This window comes from Pungitius pungitius, chromosome 13 (assembly GCF_949316345.1).
Source record: "Pungitius pungitius chromosome 13, fPunPun2.1, whole genome shotgun sequence".
Classification (NCBI taxonomy): Eukaryota; Metazoa; Chordata; class Actinopteri; order Perciformes; family Gasterosteidae; genus Pungitius; species Pungitius pungitius.
The window spans coordinates 2,803,218-2,816,427 of NC_084912.1; the positions used below are offsets into that span (position 1 = coordinate 2,803,218).

At 46.9% G+C, this 13,210-nt stretch overlaps 3 protein-coding genes across 3 annotated transcripts; 2 read left to right on the forward strand and 1 right to left on the reverse strand.

The window, feature by feature from the left end:
- The first annotated feature begins 352 nt into the window (after positions 1–352).
- Positions 353–6,511, forward strand: LOC119214014 (high-affinity choline transporter 1-like). The gene is made up of 8 exons (XM_037465382.2): positions 353–641; positions 1,246–1,359; positions 2,564–2,719; positions 3,884–4,032; positions 4,178–4,321; positions 4,579–4,732; positions 4,825–5,042; positions 5,128–6,511. Exons 1-8 carry the CDS (start codon positions 458–460, stop codon positions 5,674–5,676), a joined length of 1,668 nt encoding a protein of 555 aa, XP_037321279.2. The 5' UTR covers positions 353–457; the 3' UTR covers positions 5,677–6,511.
- A 1,176-nt stretch (positions 6,512–7,687) lies between these two features.
- Positions 7,688–9,836, reverse strand: LOC119214019 (cytochrome c oxidase assembly protein COX20, mitochondrial). The gene is made up of 4 exons (XM_037465385.2): positions 9,650–9,836; positions 9,045–9,159; positions 8,840–8,903; positions 7,688–8,336 (listed from the first exon to the last, which is right to left on the reverse strand). The coding sequence occupies exons 1-4, from the start codon at positions 9,680–9,682 to the stop codon at positions 8,192–8,194; spliced, it is 357 nt and encodes a 118-aa protein (XP_037321282.2). The 5' UTR covers positions 9,683–9,836; the 3' UTR covers positions 7,688–8,191.
- Positions 9,837–11,250: 1,414 nt separating this feature from the next.
- lhb (luteinizing hormone subunit beta) lies at positions 11,251–13,108 on the forward strand. The gene is made up of 4 exons (XM_037465384.2): positions 11,251–11,330; positions 11,661–11,755; positions 12,529–12,647; positions 12,780–13,108. Exons 2-4 carry the CDS (start codon positions 11,662–11,664, stop codon positions 13,011–13,013), a joined length of 447 nt encoding a protein of 148 aa, XP_037321281.1. The 5' UTR covers positions 11,251–11,330; position 11,661; the 3' UTR covers positions 13,014–13,108.
- Positions 13,109–13,210: the final 102 nt, after the last annotated feature.

Here is a 13,210-nt window from a genome sequence, read left to right on the forward strand (position 1 = left end):
TCCAAAAATAAGACTTTTGTTTGGGTCATAACTAGATTCAGACGGTGGGAAATACAAACAACAAAAGAGAAAAAACCTATGTACCCCCCCCCCCCCCCTCTCCCCTCTCTCTGTTAACACACATGAAAAGGCCATATACCCACATACACAAACACAAGTTGTTGAGAAATACCACAGACCCGCATAAAACACACACGTATATATATATATATATATATATATATATATATATATATTATATATATAAAAGAGAGAGAGAGAGGAAGAGAGGACACGCGTGCGCAGTGTGTTTCACCTTGAGGGTGACGCTGCAGTTCCCGGCCGCCGCCACCAGGCGTCGCAGCACATCCCCCCCCCTTCTCCCCGCGACTGCGCCGGTGCGCCGGGGCACCGACGGACGAGCCGCACATCACCGAGACGCTCGCCCCTCCAGTCGGCAATCCCGCAGCCCGCCGCCATGGCCCTCAACGTCCCCGGCGTGGCCGTCATGGTGCTGTTCTACCTGCTGGTGCTCGGCATCGGCATCTGGGCCTCGTTCAAGTCCAAGAGGGAAGCCAAGAAGTGCCACGGGGATAAGACCGAGATGGCTCTGCTGGGGAACCGGGGCATCAACCTGGTGGTCGGCATCTTCACCATGACAGGCGAGTGGACCCCCGTGACCCGTTACCTGCCCTCCCGAGCAGACCCGAGCCCCGTTTAGTCATCTCTCCGTTGTGTCGTATTTGTAATAAAATATATTTATATATATATATATATATATATATATGTGTGTATATATATGTGTATATATATATGTGTGTATACAGTATATATATATATATATGTGTGTGTGTGTGTGTGTGTGTGTGTGTGTGTGTGTACCCGGCAGCGTGATTTATCCTGGGCGTCGTGGCGCGTGGTCGGACAATAGAAACGGGTTAAACAGGAAGTTATTGTGTCAAAGTGGAGGAAGTTAATTGAAATGTGGCGTTTTTCCTAAATGCGCACTACACGTCTTTCATATTTAATGACGACGAGCCTCACTTTCACGACGCGAACGTTTTAACGTAATTGCTCATTCAATTTACAGCAGATTCCTATTCAAATCCAAGCGCTTATTAAAGCGATATATGTATATATATTTTATTTTATTTTATATACGTCTTGAAATATCGTCTCCCGTCCAGTCCGGATCTTAGTGGGTCACGCACGTGATTGAGCTGGACAGCAGGTGACCTTCCGGTTCCGTGCCTTTTGTGTGAACAGCTACGTGGGTCGGAGGCGGATTCATCGTGGGCACCGCGGAGGCGGTCTACAACCCGTCCATGGGGCTCATCTGGGCCGTGATGCCCATCGCAGCGACCATGTGCTTCATCATCGGTGAGGTCTCGCTCACTCACTTCTCCTCCTCCTCCTCAAGTCCCCCCCCCCCCCCCCCCCCCCCCCCCGGTGCCGGTGTCGGGTGGTGGAGCGCGAGGCGCTCCGGTGTCCGTGAGGTCATTACGCATCGTCCCGGGGAGGAGGGGGGGGGGGGGGGGGGACTCAGTTGGTTGGGACGCTGGTTCTGACTGTAGATCTTTAGTATAGAAAAAACCACAGCCTGGTTCGTTGTTTAAATGATTAAAGGTCCATTGGGTCCTGAGAGATGATGCTGAGAAAGATAGAGAGACTCAAGTGGCCACCTGAGGATGGAATAACCAGGTTCTGGGAGAACATTCTTACACAACCCATCTATGTAAATGATATTAAGGCTCAAATTAAGACCTTTGAGTGACAGGTGTCCCATTTGTGTTTTATACAGTCTGTTTGTAACCAACTACTGAGGAAAAAAAGCTGGCTCCCCTGTGAGGAAACACCTCTGTGCATTAAACTTCACACCAAAAAAAACGACATTTTAAAGATTGGTCCGAGCATTTGGTGATTGCAATAAAGTCAAAGTAAAGATAAACTTAAAATGCGATCCAGGAGATTCTCGATAACTGCCTTTGTTCAACCTCAACCATCTAGTTTCTGATTTTTGAAGGCGTTGTTTCCTAAATCAGACTTCAAGTACAGCTGAAGTTGAGTTTACAGGTTTACTCAGAAATGAACAATACAAAGCCGCTGTTATCTTTGTATTCGTATTGCTGTGACTACTTAATGCCCTTCACCACTTAAAGGCCCGCTGGGGAATGTGGCAAATCATTTACTAAAGTAGAACAAAGGCAGGTTAAGAGAAATTGGTTTTTCTCCACAAAAAAAAAAAAGTTAATTATAGCACTTCATCAGATGTAATCTCCTGAAATGCATCACAGAGTAAAAGGTACCAAACACGGAGAGACTTTCTTTCTTTTCTTTTTTTTTGTTGCTTTCTGAAAAAAACAAGTGGTTCACATCAGGAGAAACAAAGCAGCACGCGTGTCATTGTTTAGTCACCCCCCCCCCCAGCTGGATGACCTGTGAAACCCCTTAAGGGGAGACCTAATGGGACCAAGTTAGAGAAGAAATGTAATGATTTACCACAGAGGGTTTGAAATGTGGTCGACCACGACGGGGCATCGAACCCCATCCTAAACCTCTCTGTCCCTCCGCTCCTGTCACCGAGGCGGCCTGTTCTTCGCCGAGCCGATGAGGGACAACAAGTACGTGACCATGATGGACCCGTTCCAGATCAAGTACGGGAAAGTGCCCACGGCCGCGCTGTCCCTGGCCTCGCTCATATCGGAGATCATGTGGGTGACGGGGACGCTCATCGGGTTGGGTAAGTCCGCCTGGCCGCGGGCCCCTGGGTGTGATGCATTCGATACCGACCCCCACCCCCCCCCCCGCCCCCCTGGCAGCGCAGCAGCTGTCCGTCGCCGCTCTCGGCCCGTGAAACGAAAGCCCCTCGTCTAATTGTACACAACAGCTCTGAAATAACTCCGTCAAAAGGTAACAGCGACAACCCCCCCCCCCCCCCCCGGATACGGTCCCGGTAATGCAGGAGATAAGTACTGAGATAAGGAGAACGCCATCCACTGCTGGGTTGGATCACGTTGAAGGCCCACGGCTTCTTTTACAGAAAGCAGAAATGCTGACGTTAGGACGTTTTTACTTTGAGTCATATCGTCTAAGGTGACAAACATCTGTGCTCCTCAGGGGAGGGGACACCTCCACATCAAAGACAGGGAGATAGCTTTGTCATTCATGACGGAAGCTATCTCCATCCCCCCCCCAAGCAATAAAACCCTCACAAATACCCAGATCCTGGTTCCTCCGCATCTGTTTGTCTCAGGAAGCCCGGGTGTCAGTTCAAGAGGTCACAGACCTTCTGTCCACTCACAACCAGCCTCGTTTTAACCTTCCCAGCAGCTGATTACTATTAAATATTTAAAACCATTATCCCCTTCATTGGTGACTATTTCAGGATCATTTTTTTTTCCTGCTTCTGCTGCCGTCTCTTTGTGCTTTCGTGTTCACGAGGGTCACCGCAGGGTTAGAGTCACGAACAAAAGAACACATTAGCCAGAAGGTAGGAAGAGGTGGTGCGTCCACAGGTGGAGGGAGCTGCACCTCGTGAACCACTGGAGGCTTTGGTTCAGCCGTGCGTGGCGAGGAGGGAAAGGAGCACAATGCAAAGCTGCCCCGAGCAAACTATCGCACCACCGATTAGTCAAATCCCGTCTCGCCCATCCCACAAAACAGGAAGCATTGTAGCCACACACCGGGTCAAATGCTGTGTTTAACTCCAAATACTACTACTAATAATAAGGTGTTTCTTCCTTGTTTGATCTGCTTTCGGTTTAAATGTACTTTAGATTTCTGAAGAAAATGCGTTGATAAGAAAGAGATATCTTACTTTATTTATCTTATTGTGAAAAATAAGTAAAAATCAAGGTTACCAAAGTGACGTGTGTGTGTGTGTGTGTGTGTGTGTGTGTAACAGGTGTGACTATGAGCGTGATCCTGAATTTGTCCTACAATGTGAGCATCTGGATCTCGGCGGCTGTGGCCATCACCTACACCCTGATGGGGGGGCTCTACTCGGTGGCCTACACGGACATCATCCAGCTCATCCTCATCTTCATCAGCCTGGTGAGCGGCCCCCGCTGGGCTTCCTTCCCCTCGGCCCGTCTCACGGAGCGTGGATTTAGTTTCTCCTCCTTCCGAGCCTCGGGTTGAACGCCAGCTCCTCCGTGAGCTAACGTCCCCCCCCCTTCGTAATTTTTTTTCCTCTCAGTGGCTGTGCGTCCCGTTCGCCATGATGGGCCCCGCTGTGGTGGACATCACCGAGACGGCCTACAACTCCACCTTCCAGTCCCCGTGGGTGGGCACCCTGGGGGCCGACAGGGCCTGGATGTGGATCGACAACTTCCTGCTTCTGGTGAGACGCCGGAGGGTCCTCGAGAAAGATTGGACACGTGGTTAAATCCGAGCTTATTTGTTCCAGGCCGCTGGCAGGGAGGTCCTCTGTTCTATTAAATCCTGGGCGGCATCTCGATGTTTCCCGACCCAGACGGGAAAGGATCCAAACATCTGAATGAATCAGAACTAGATTCCAAACTACATCGAACGAGCCCTTTCACTGGTCCCGGTGTCTGACTTGCCTTTCGCCGTGTGCCTGTCCTCCACCTCCCCCAGGGTTTGGGGAACCTGGGCCTTCAGAACTTCCACCAGAGGACGCTGTCAGCCGCCTCCTCGTCCACGGCCAAGATCACCTGCTTCGCCGCCGCGTTCATCGTCCCCACGCTGGGCATCCCGCCCATTCTCATCGGGGCGGTGGCTGCGTCGACAAGTAAACCTTCCCTCTGACCGGTCCCTGTTTTTTTTTTTTTTTTTAACATTTGGCTTCACAGGCTGAGACCATCACTTATTATCGATCCTCAGACTGGAACATGACCTCCTACGGCTCTCCGTCGCCGTACGACCGCGGCGAGACGGGCCTCATCCTGCCCATCGTGCTGCAGCACCTCACCCCCACCTACGTCTCCATCATCGGCATCGGGGCGGTGGCCGCCGCCGTGATGTCGTCCACCGACTCCGCCCTGCTGTCCGCCGCCTCCATCTTCACGGCGAACATCTACCGGAACATCTTGAGGCCGCAGGTACGGGACGGGAGGGGTTGGGGGGGGGCGGGGGGGGGGGAGGAGGAGGAGGACCAAAGAAACGAGTCTGCCGTCTCCCCTGCAGGCGTCGGACTCTGAGATCCAGTGGGTGATCCGGCTGTCGGTGGTGGTCGTGGGCCTCGCCGGGACGTCCCTCACCTTCCTGGACAACAGCGTCCTGATGATCTGGATGCTGCGGTCGGACCTGACCTACACCCTCATGCTGCCGCAGCTCGTCTGCGTGCTCTTCTTCGACGTCTCCAACGGCTACGGCGCCGTGCTGGGCTGCTTCGTGGGCCTGCTGCTGCGGGCGCTGTGCGGGGAGCCGCTGATCGGGCTGGAGCCGCTCCTCAAGTTCCCGGGCTGCGTCCTGGTGAACGGCGTTTGGATCCAGCGCTCCCCGATCAGGACCATTTGCATGCTCTCCGCCCTGGGCTCCATCCTGCTCTTCTCCTACCTGGCGTCCGCGCTCTTCGGCAGAGGCCTGATCCCCGAGCGGTGGGACGTTTTCGAGGTGACGGCCCGGGACTCGAAACAGTCGCAGCGCTGCGACGCCGTCTCGGAGACGAAGGCGGCGAAAGAGCCCAACGAGGACAATGACGCGTGCGAACCCATGTTAGAATCGAGGTGTTGAGTAAGAAGGATCGCTTATTTTACTTCTTTTTTTTTACATTATGCATCAGCGAGGACTGGTGCATGAACAGATGTTTGCAATGTGTAACGACATAGTTTTAACGATTCAATATATTTTGATTATTTTTTTCTTTTGTATACTTTTATATACAACATTAATGGAAAAAAAAAACGTCACACCGATGCTCTTTGTTATTATAAGGGCTCAGCTTTGTTTTTCATCCATGGGAACAAACAACCCGCTACCTGACTAGTAAAGGTTTCATAGCTGTTTCACTGCTTTTCCAGCGTTATTTTACAGATCAGCTTCTGTCGATTGGACCATCGTTTCTTATGCGGAAGGACTGTTTAAGCCCCTCTCAAAGCTCCAGGATATTACACACGATTCAGTAGGAGTCCGTCAAAGGAAAGGAAATCTTCTCCCGGCAGAGCTGTGGAACACACAAACGTTGACGTTGGCTTTTAGTACACTTTTTTTTTAGTTTGCACGGTTACCTTGTAAGAAAATATCCGATTTGTTGTTGGCATGCACTCAATGTAAAAAGACCTCTGGGATAATCTATGCTTTGAAAGGTAATTTTATATCTGACCCCACAAAAGTCTTCATTTCACAAGCTTTCCACAGCAAAGTATTGTTACTATTTAAACCAAAGTACGACCAGGGGTTAATTCTGCCGACATACAGCACCGAGAGAATGGGGGCAACAACAAGCCATTAAAGCCAACAGATTTAATTACGGTTTACTCAGGGTTGAGCAAAACAGATTAGATGGAAGCAAAGGGGATTTTTATGTAATCGTTTCATTTCAGAAGTTTAAAATAAACCTTGTTCTCTTTACGCATGCACTTTGCAGCTTTTATCGCATTGAACTATTATTTTGGGGACATTGTCGGGCTGCGCGGCGCTCGTGTCCTCACTGATGTTTGAAACACTATTTGGCGCAGGGAGAACTTAAAATAGTCACCTAGACATTAAAGGAAGGGCTCGTGCATTGGATAGCAAGCGAGAAGCCAAACACGGTTATAAATAGCGCACTACTTTGCTTGAAAGAAGGCTTCTGGTCCTTTCCCCCGGACTCGTTTTCACAGGTCTTACTCTCCTAAATGAAGATTTACAGTATTAACAAATACCTTTTGCTTTGTAATGAAATTTGCTTTGATGACTCCTAAAACATTTGAGTCCTGCCTACTGGCTGCTGGCATCATGAGACACATCTTCAAGTAGTTAAGAGACTGCGGCATGTTTGTTTTAGACATACGAACATCTGTATGGACATATAATACATTTTTGGAACTGAAGCCTCTGCTTGTTGAAGTGTGTGCGTGACCAAAGTGAGGTCACAACAGTATGTCCCCCTGGCATTGTGTGAAGCGACATGCTGTCGTGCCGACAGCTCTAATGGAAAAATTGTCCCGAAGGACGGAGTAACACCGAGCGAGACAAAGGTCTTCTATAATAAGACCGCACGAGTGTTGCTGTCAAAAAGGACAGAGCGGCGGCTCCTTTGTTTGCGTGGCGTGAGGGTCACAAAGCGAAATCCAGGTTACAGCTGCATTCGTGCATTGGTTTGCTTTTATTTGGGACAATTATTTTAGAAGGTGTTAAAATGCCATCAGGGAGCCCTGGAAATGTTTTAGAAATGTGTGAACTTCCAAAAGATGTAAAGATTATTTTTTTTTTTTCAATTAAAACGTCAACATCTGAAACAGAACACACAGTGACATACTGATATTTCACTTTCTTCTTTAGACTTATTGAAACCGCCCTGCGGTGCAGGACCCGGTCGGGGCGCCTGTGGGAACACCTGCTGGTCATCAGGAGGTGCAACAGGGGTTTAAATGGTGGACATTCTGCAGGTGACACTTTGGTGAGATCAGTTTACACTCCTGGGTTATTTGACTTTGAAATCGTGCCTTCAGGGCATCTCAGAGTCAAATGAACACTGTACAATCCCAGCTGAGAGCAGAATGACAGAAATCCTACCCGGTGACTGAGCAACTTTATTTTTATATATATATAAAAATAAATACGTTTCCAGGGTTCAGCCATTGGTTTACGTTTTGATGGACTCATTATTACTTTGAATTTCTTCCTTACTGAGCTATTCGTTTTTTTTGCAGAGACGTACTAATCAATTAGTTGACAAAGGAAGCAACACAGACACATCGCTGCATCAGGGTACAATTTTATTTAACACACATTCAACTTTAAAATACTAAATGATAAAACGATTCAAGGTGAATTTAAACTTTCAGACAGTCCTTGAATTCCCAGCATGCCGTGCAGCACAGCGTTTGGTTTCACTGGTACATCTGCCCGGTGGATGGAGGGACGATGTGAAAAAAATCAAGGGTAAACATGTTTTCAGGATCAAGATACACTTGAGGGCAAAGTCTGCCTCTCCATCATTATATAATATACATATTTAGGAATTTCAGCTTTGTCCTCCGATGGTGCCAGTCAGTCTTTTACAAAGCGTCCCTGTAGGACCGTGTAGGAGTTTCAGACCTTGAGGTCACGAGGGCCCCGCTGGGGTTTCTGCTGCAGGTTTTCTTGTGGGGTCTAGACCGGTGCCCTCGTACATGACCTTGTTGTGGATGCCGTCTTTGAGCATCCTCTGCTGCACGCGGAGCTTGGCGTTGTTCATTCTGCAGTAAAACCTGGGGAGGGAGACACGGCAGGGTTTCTGTTACAAACAGACGGGTCCGTGGTTCATTTCTTATCCCATTAATGGGTGTTGCTAAGGCCACATCGTTCCTCTCCCATTGTTTTGTTCCTTCCCGTTTCTCTTCATCAGGTGTTACCGTCTCTGGAACCGTGAAAGGCGGTCAGATGCCCCGCCCACAATCTTACTTTGCATGAGGTTTCTGACTGTTATAAAGGGAGTATTATTCATTTGCAAATGTCGCCAAATGCTAACTCATGGTGGGGATTGTTGAGTCCTGAGATAACTTCCGTTATACTTTGGTGCTACTTATATAATCTAATGTTATTTAATTGAAGAGACAGGACACTGCAGTAAGAAATCGGCTCAAGGTCAGAGAGAAATTCTGCCGGTGGATAAAGGGTAGATCAAATCTTTCATTGTAGATATTTGAAAAATGCCAACTAGTTGAGACGGGGAAAGACAAAAGACGAAGTGTCAATCAACATAAAGACCCACCAGGAACCGAGCGTAGTGAGCAGGAAGCCAGCAAATCCCACGTCGAACGACCTCCTCACCCGACCTGCGCACAGGAGAGACTGCTGCTGAAAGCTGCGTCATGTTTCCACGGGGGACTCTTCCTCCAGCATCATTTTACGGGACACACAGGTGACACAGGTCACCTGCGCGCGCACACACACACACACACACACATTGGACTTACTTGTGGCCAGAAAGTGCAGCAGGCCAGCAGCCACCGAGCCGCCGGCTCCGTGCAGGACGGCGTCTCTGGAACACGGCGTGTTCTGGACGTCCAGGATCCACAGCAGCCTGAAACCCTGGAGGACGGGGAAGAGACAGAAGAAGACCCGAAACGTGACTTACGTTCTCTCGCGTGAAGATCTACCGTGACGTCATATGTAGCTATTGAAGCGACCAACGCTGTCGGCGGTCTTCACAGTCATTTAGACTTGTAGGTTTAAAACACACTTTGTGTGTGACTGTAAATGCATACTGTGTGTTTGTGGTATACACGGTAGTCATTGACATGTTTTCTCTATTGGATGGACATGCGTCGATGGTCCATTAATGTGCAGAACAACAATACACAGATGAACGCAGATAAAGAGCTCACACGGACACGGTGATATTTAGAGCAGTTCTCTCTGTGTGCATTTGCCTCTTAGCAGCTTTGTGTTCTCTATTAAACTACACCAAACTACCTAAGCACGAGGAACTGGGTGAATTTCACATCAGGGTAACTTGACGTTAACGTGATGTTCGGTTGACCTTCTAAAAACCGACTCTCCCGTTAAAATAAGCTCTCACCTCGGGCTTCTTCTCCGGCTCTTCCTCCCTCATTGATTCGCAGTGTTTGTCTCCGTGTGGGAATAAAAAATGTGCCCAATTTATCTCGATAAAAAACTGTCACGTAATGATCATTTTTGTGACATATTGCGTTCTGCGCATGCGTTGTAGCAACCAAATGGGTCCGTCCGCTATTAGTCACCGAGTCGAAACAAGCACGCGACTAATGTAACGTTCCGGTAAAACGTTGAATGGTTAAATAGGGTTTACATCATACTATACATACATGTCAGATTTTAAAGGTTCCTCCACACTCTACATATTTCATACCAAAATAAAAAAATCAAACCGTAAATACGGTAAATAGTTAGAATTATTTTTGCCTGATTGCAATGTAATGTTTGCATGTACTGTGTAGTTTCTCCCTTCTTTTCCAAATTCATGCTTTTTTGTGCAAAAAATACATAACACAATAGAATTTTGTTGACGGGCTTCACCAAAAAGAAAAAAGATTAAGGGCCTCACTTTATTTTAATTATATAAAATCCTAGATCATCGGGAATCAGGAATCAGGAAATATTAGTTAGTAGTCAGATAGCCATTCAAAAGACTTCATGTCTACAGAGGTCAGGGCAACGGGCCTATTGTCATTAAGTCCTGTGATCCTGGTCTTTATGGGAACAGGGATTATGATTGAGGCTATTTCATACTGAATAATGCACATAATGATAAAATATCCAGCATTAAATAGTATAATATATTATTGAAATTTAAATCCTGTGCTTTTGGATGTATTCTGTAATCGTCCCACTGAGGAAAAAACAAATCCTACAGCGTTATCTTAACCTGTTCAAACGTTCAATCTGTGGACGGCAGGATCAACGTATTAAATGATCCGTGTCAGGAAGAGGTCAACGTGTCACAGTGACATTGATGAAACACGATTACTTCCACGGCAGCAGCAGACCTGTCAGTTCTCATCCTGCTCTGGTATCAAGGTGGGATCCTTGACCACACGTCTATTATGAAGCACCTGGTGAAAACCAGGTATCCTTTAATGCTAGCCCACACAGGAAGCACTTTCACATCCATTAAAGCACGTTAACCGTGTGTCATTAGAAGGAAAAAGTGTCATGTTCGATGAACAATACCGATCAGACGATTCTCTTTGTCTTCCACCAAGATACGATTTACACAAGTGATCCAAGAAGTAGATAAAAAAAAGGTGGAAACTATCTCACATAACAGTCAACCTTCTTTATCATCACTATTTCATATAACATATAAAAAAGAAAATAACTTGTTATAGTAAGGCTATAAATCGTTTCATCTTAACTATAGTAACATTCATTTTATTCATGGACTCCTTGTTGGTTGAATTTTAAATGTTACAGTTGAGCCTCACAAAGCCTTCTCCCTCTTTTAAAAAAAACAGTACCATTGTCACAGTGGCCTTCAGGAAGGTACTGAGCCTACCTGCGTGTCCTTTAATTCAGCAGCTTCTGCTAACCGGATGTAAGAGTGATACCAGGGGAGGTATAATCCCCCTGGTTAAAACAAAATGTGCACCCTTTAAGGAGAAAAAAAAAAGGTAACCAGGGTTATGTGAGCGGGTTGGTTCCTGGATACGAGGCTCCATTGAGCTGTATAAAGAGTGAGCGGGACACCTGCCCTCAGCACACTGCCTGCAGACACCTGAGAGGTAAGTCGGGCCCATTTGAAAGGACAAACCATTCATGCTACTTCTTTCATCTTTTTGTGTGTTTCAGTGTAGCTAAAGTGTTCAATTTATAATGAAACAGTACTTTTTAAATTGCAGCGTTATCCAAAAATATAATAAGATAAAACAGTACTCATTTACAGTCTACTTTAAAGAGTTAATAGACCAAAGCTGATGACTTTATTAACGGTAAATAGATCATTTATTCACAGTTTATAGATGGACTGTTTGTATTCTTTACTAAAGGCGATGGAGACGGAAGTTGTCCATGGATGTAAGTTATGACTCACTAACCCACTTTGCCTCCTGCAGGATGACGGCTCTTCAGGTCAGAAAAGTGATGTTACACTTTATGTTGAGCTTGTTTCTGGGAGCCTCAACTTTCTTTTGGCCCCTGGCTCCAGCAGGTAGTTAAAAGACTTTTTTAAAAAAAAATCAGTTTGTTCACCCAGCGTTTCTTTACCCAGGTCCTCATTCAGAAAACAACATAATTTACAGTAGCAGCCTGGAAAAAGGCTTTGTTTGAGACAAACGGCAAAAAGAAAATAGTGTTACAACAATCCAAACAAGCATTACACGTGATTATGTAAATGTCAAAAAGGGAGAGAAAAAGGGCAAAGCAGCAGCCGGATAAAGGTCAGGGAATATTAGCGTGTTGGGAGACGGAATTTTGTAACGCAGCATTTATATAAACCCCAAAAAACAACTGGTAAGGCAGGTTTTGCTGTAGTTTTGAATTGAAATCTTTGACCTTTATTAAAACAAGTGACACTGAGGGAGTTCTCCTGCACAATGAGCTATGAGCTTTAATGATATTTTATGTAAGACAGATAACAGTTTGTATAAGTGTATCCAAGGTAATAATAACTTTAACTGTATTAATCATTTTACTTTGTAGATATTTAGTCCGCTCAATGTTACGTTTTATTTAATTTGCAAATGTAAGAAAGTGGAGCCCAGAAACATGAAGATCCATAAGCATCGAATAGAGGCATTTTGGAAGTGAGGTCGTTACAGGTTTAAAATGTAGCAACTGAACTGAAACTAAATTGGGGAGTTCTTGCACATTTGCACATTAGTAAATTATACACATGAACTGATAATCACATCAAAGTAGAAATAATACAGAACAAGCACATTTTTACGTATTCAAGACCTTAACAAGACCTCCCACCACCAGCGGCCTTCCAGCTGCCGTCCTGCCAGCTCATCAACCAGACGGTGTCTCTGGAGAAGGAGGGCTGTCCCAAGTGTCACCCGGTGGAGACGACCATCTGCGGGGGTCACTGCCTCACCAAGGTATTGAGGGCGAGTAGAGTCTCAGGGGAGCGACTCCAACACGGTGTCATTCAGCTTTGCACATCAAAGGATGGCAGAGCAAACACACTGTGGGCAGTGTACCGATGCCACGTTGTCTCTGCTCCCCTCCAGGACCCGGTCATGAGGGTGCCATTGGGCAAAAGGCACCAGCGCGTGTGCACCTACGAGAAATTGAACTACGAGACCGTCGCGCTGCCCGACTGCCCCCCCGGCGTGGACCCCACCGTCAGCTTCCCCGTGGCCCTGAGCTGCCGCTGTGGCCGCTGTGCCGCCGCCACGTCAGACTGCACCTTCGAGGGCCTGCAGCCCGACTTCTGCATGAACGACATTCCTTTCTACTACTAGTCCACGAAGCACCTTAAAGCGCCCGCCATGCAGGAACCTGCGTCGCCACCCTAACAGCAGCTGTTGTAAATAAAAACTGTTACTTTTAGTGATGCAAAAAAGGTTTTGGTTTTCTAGTTTCTATTCTCTGCACAATTACACAAGAAAACCCCCCAAAAATGAACAGAAAACATCTACTCTTTTATCAACCACATGTT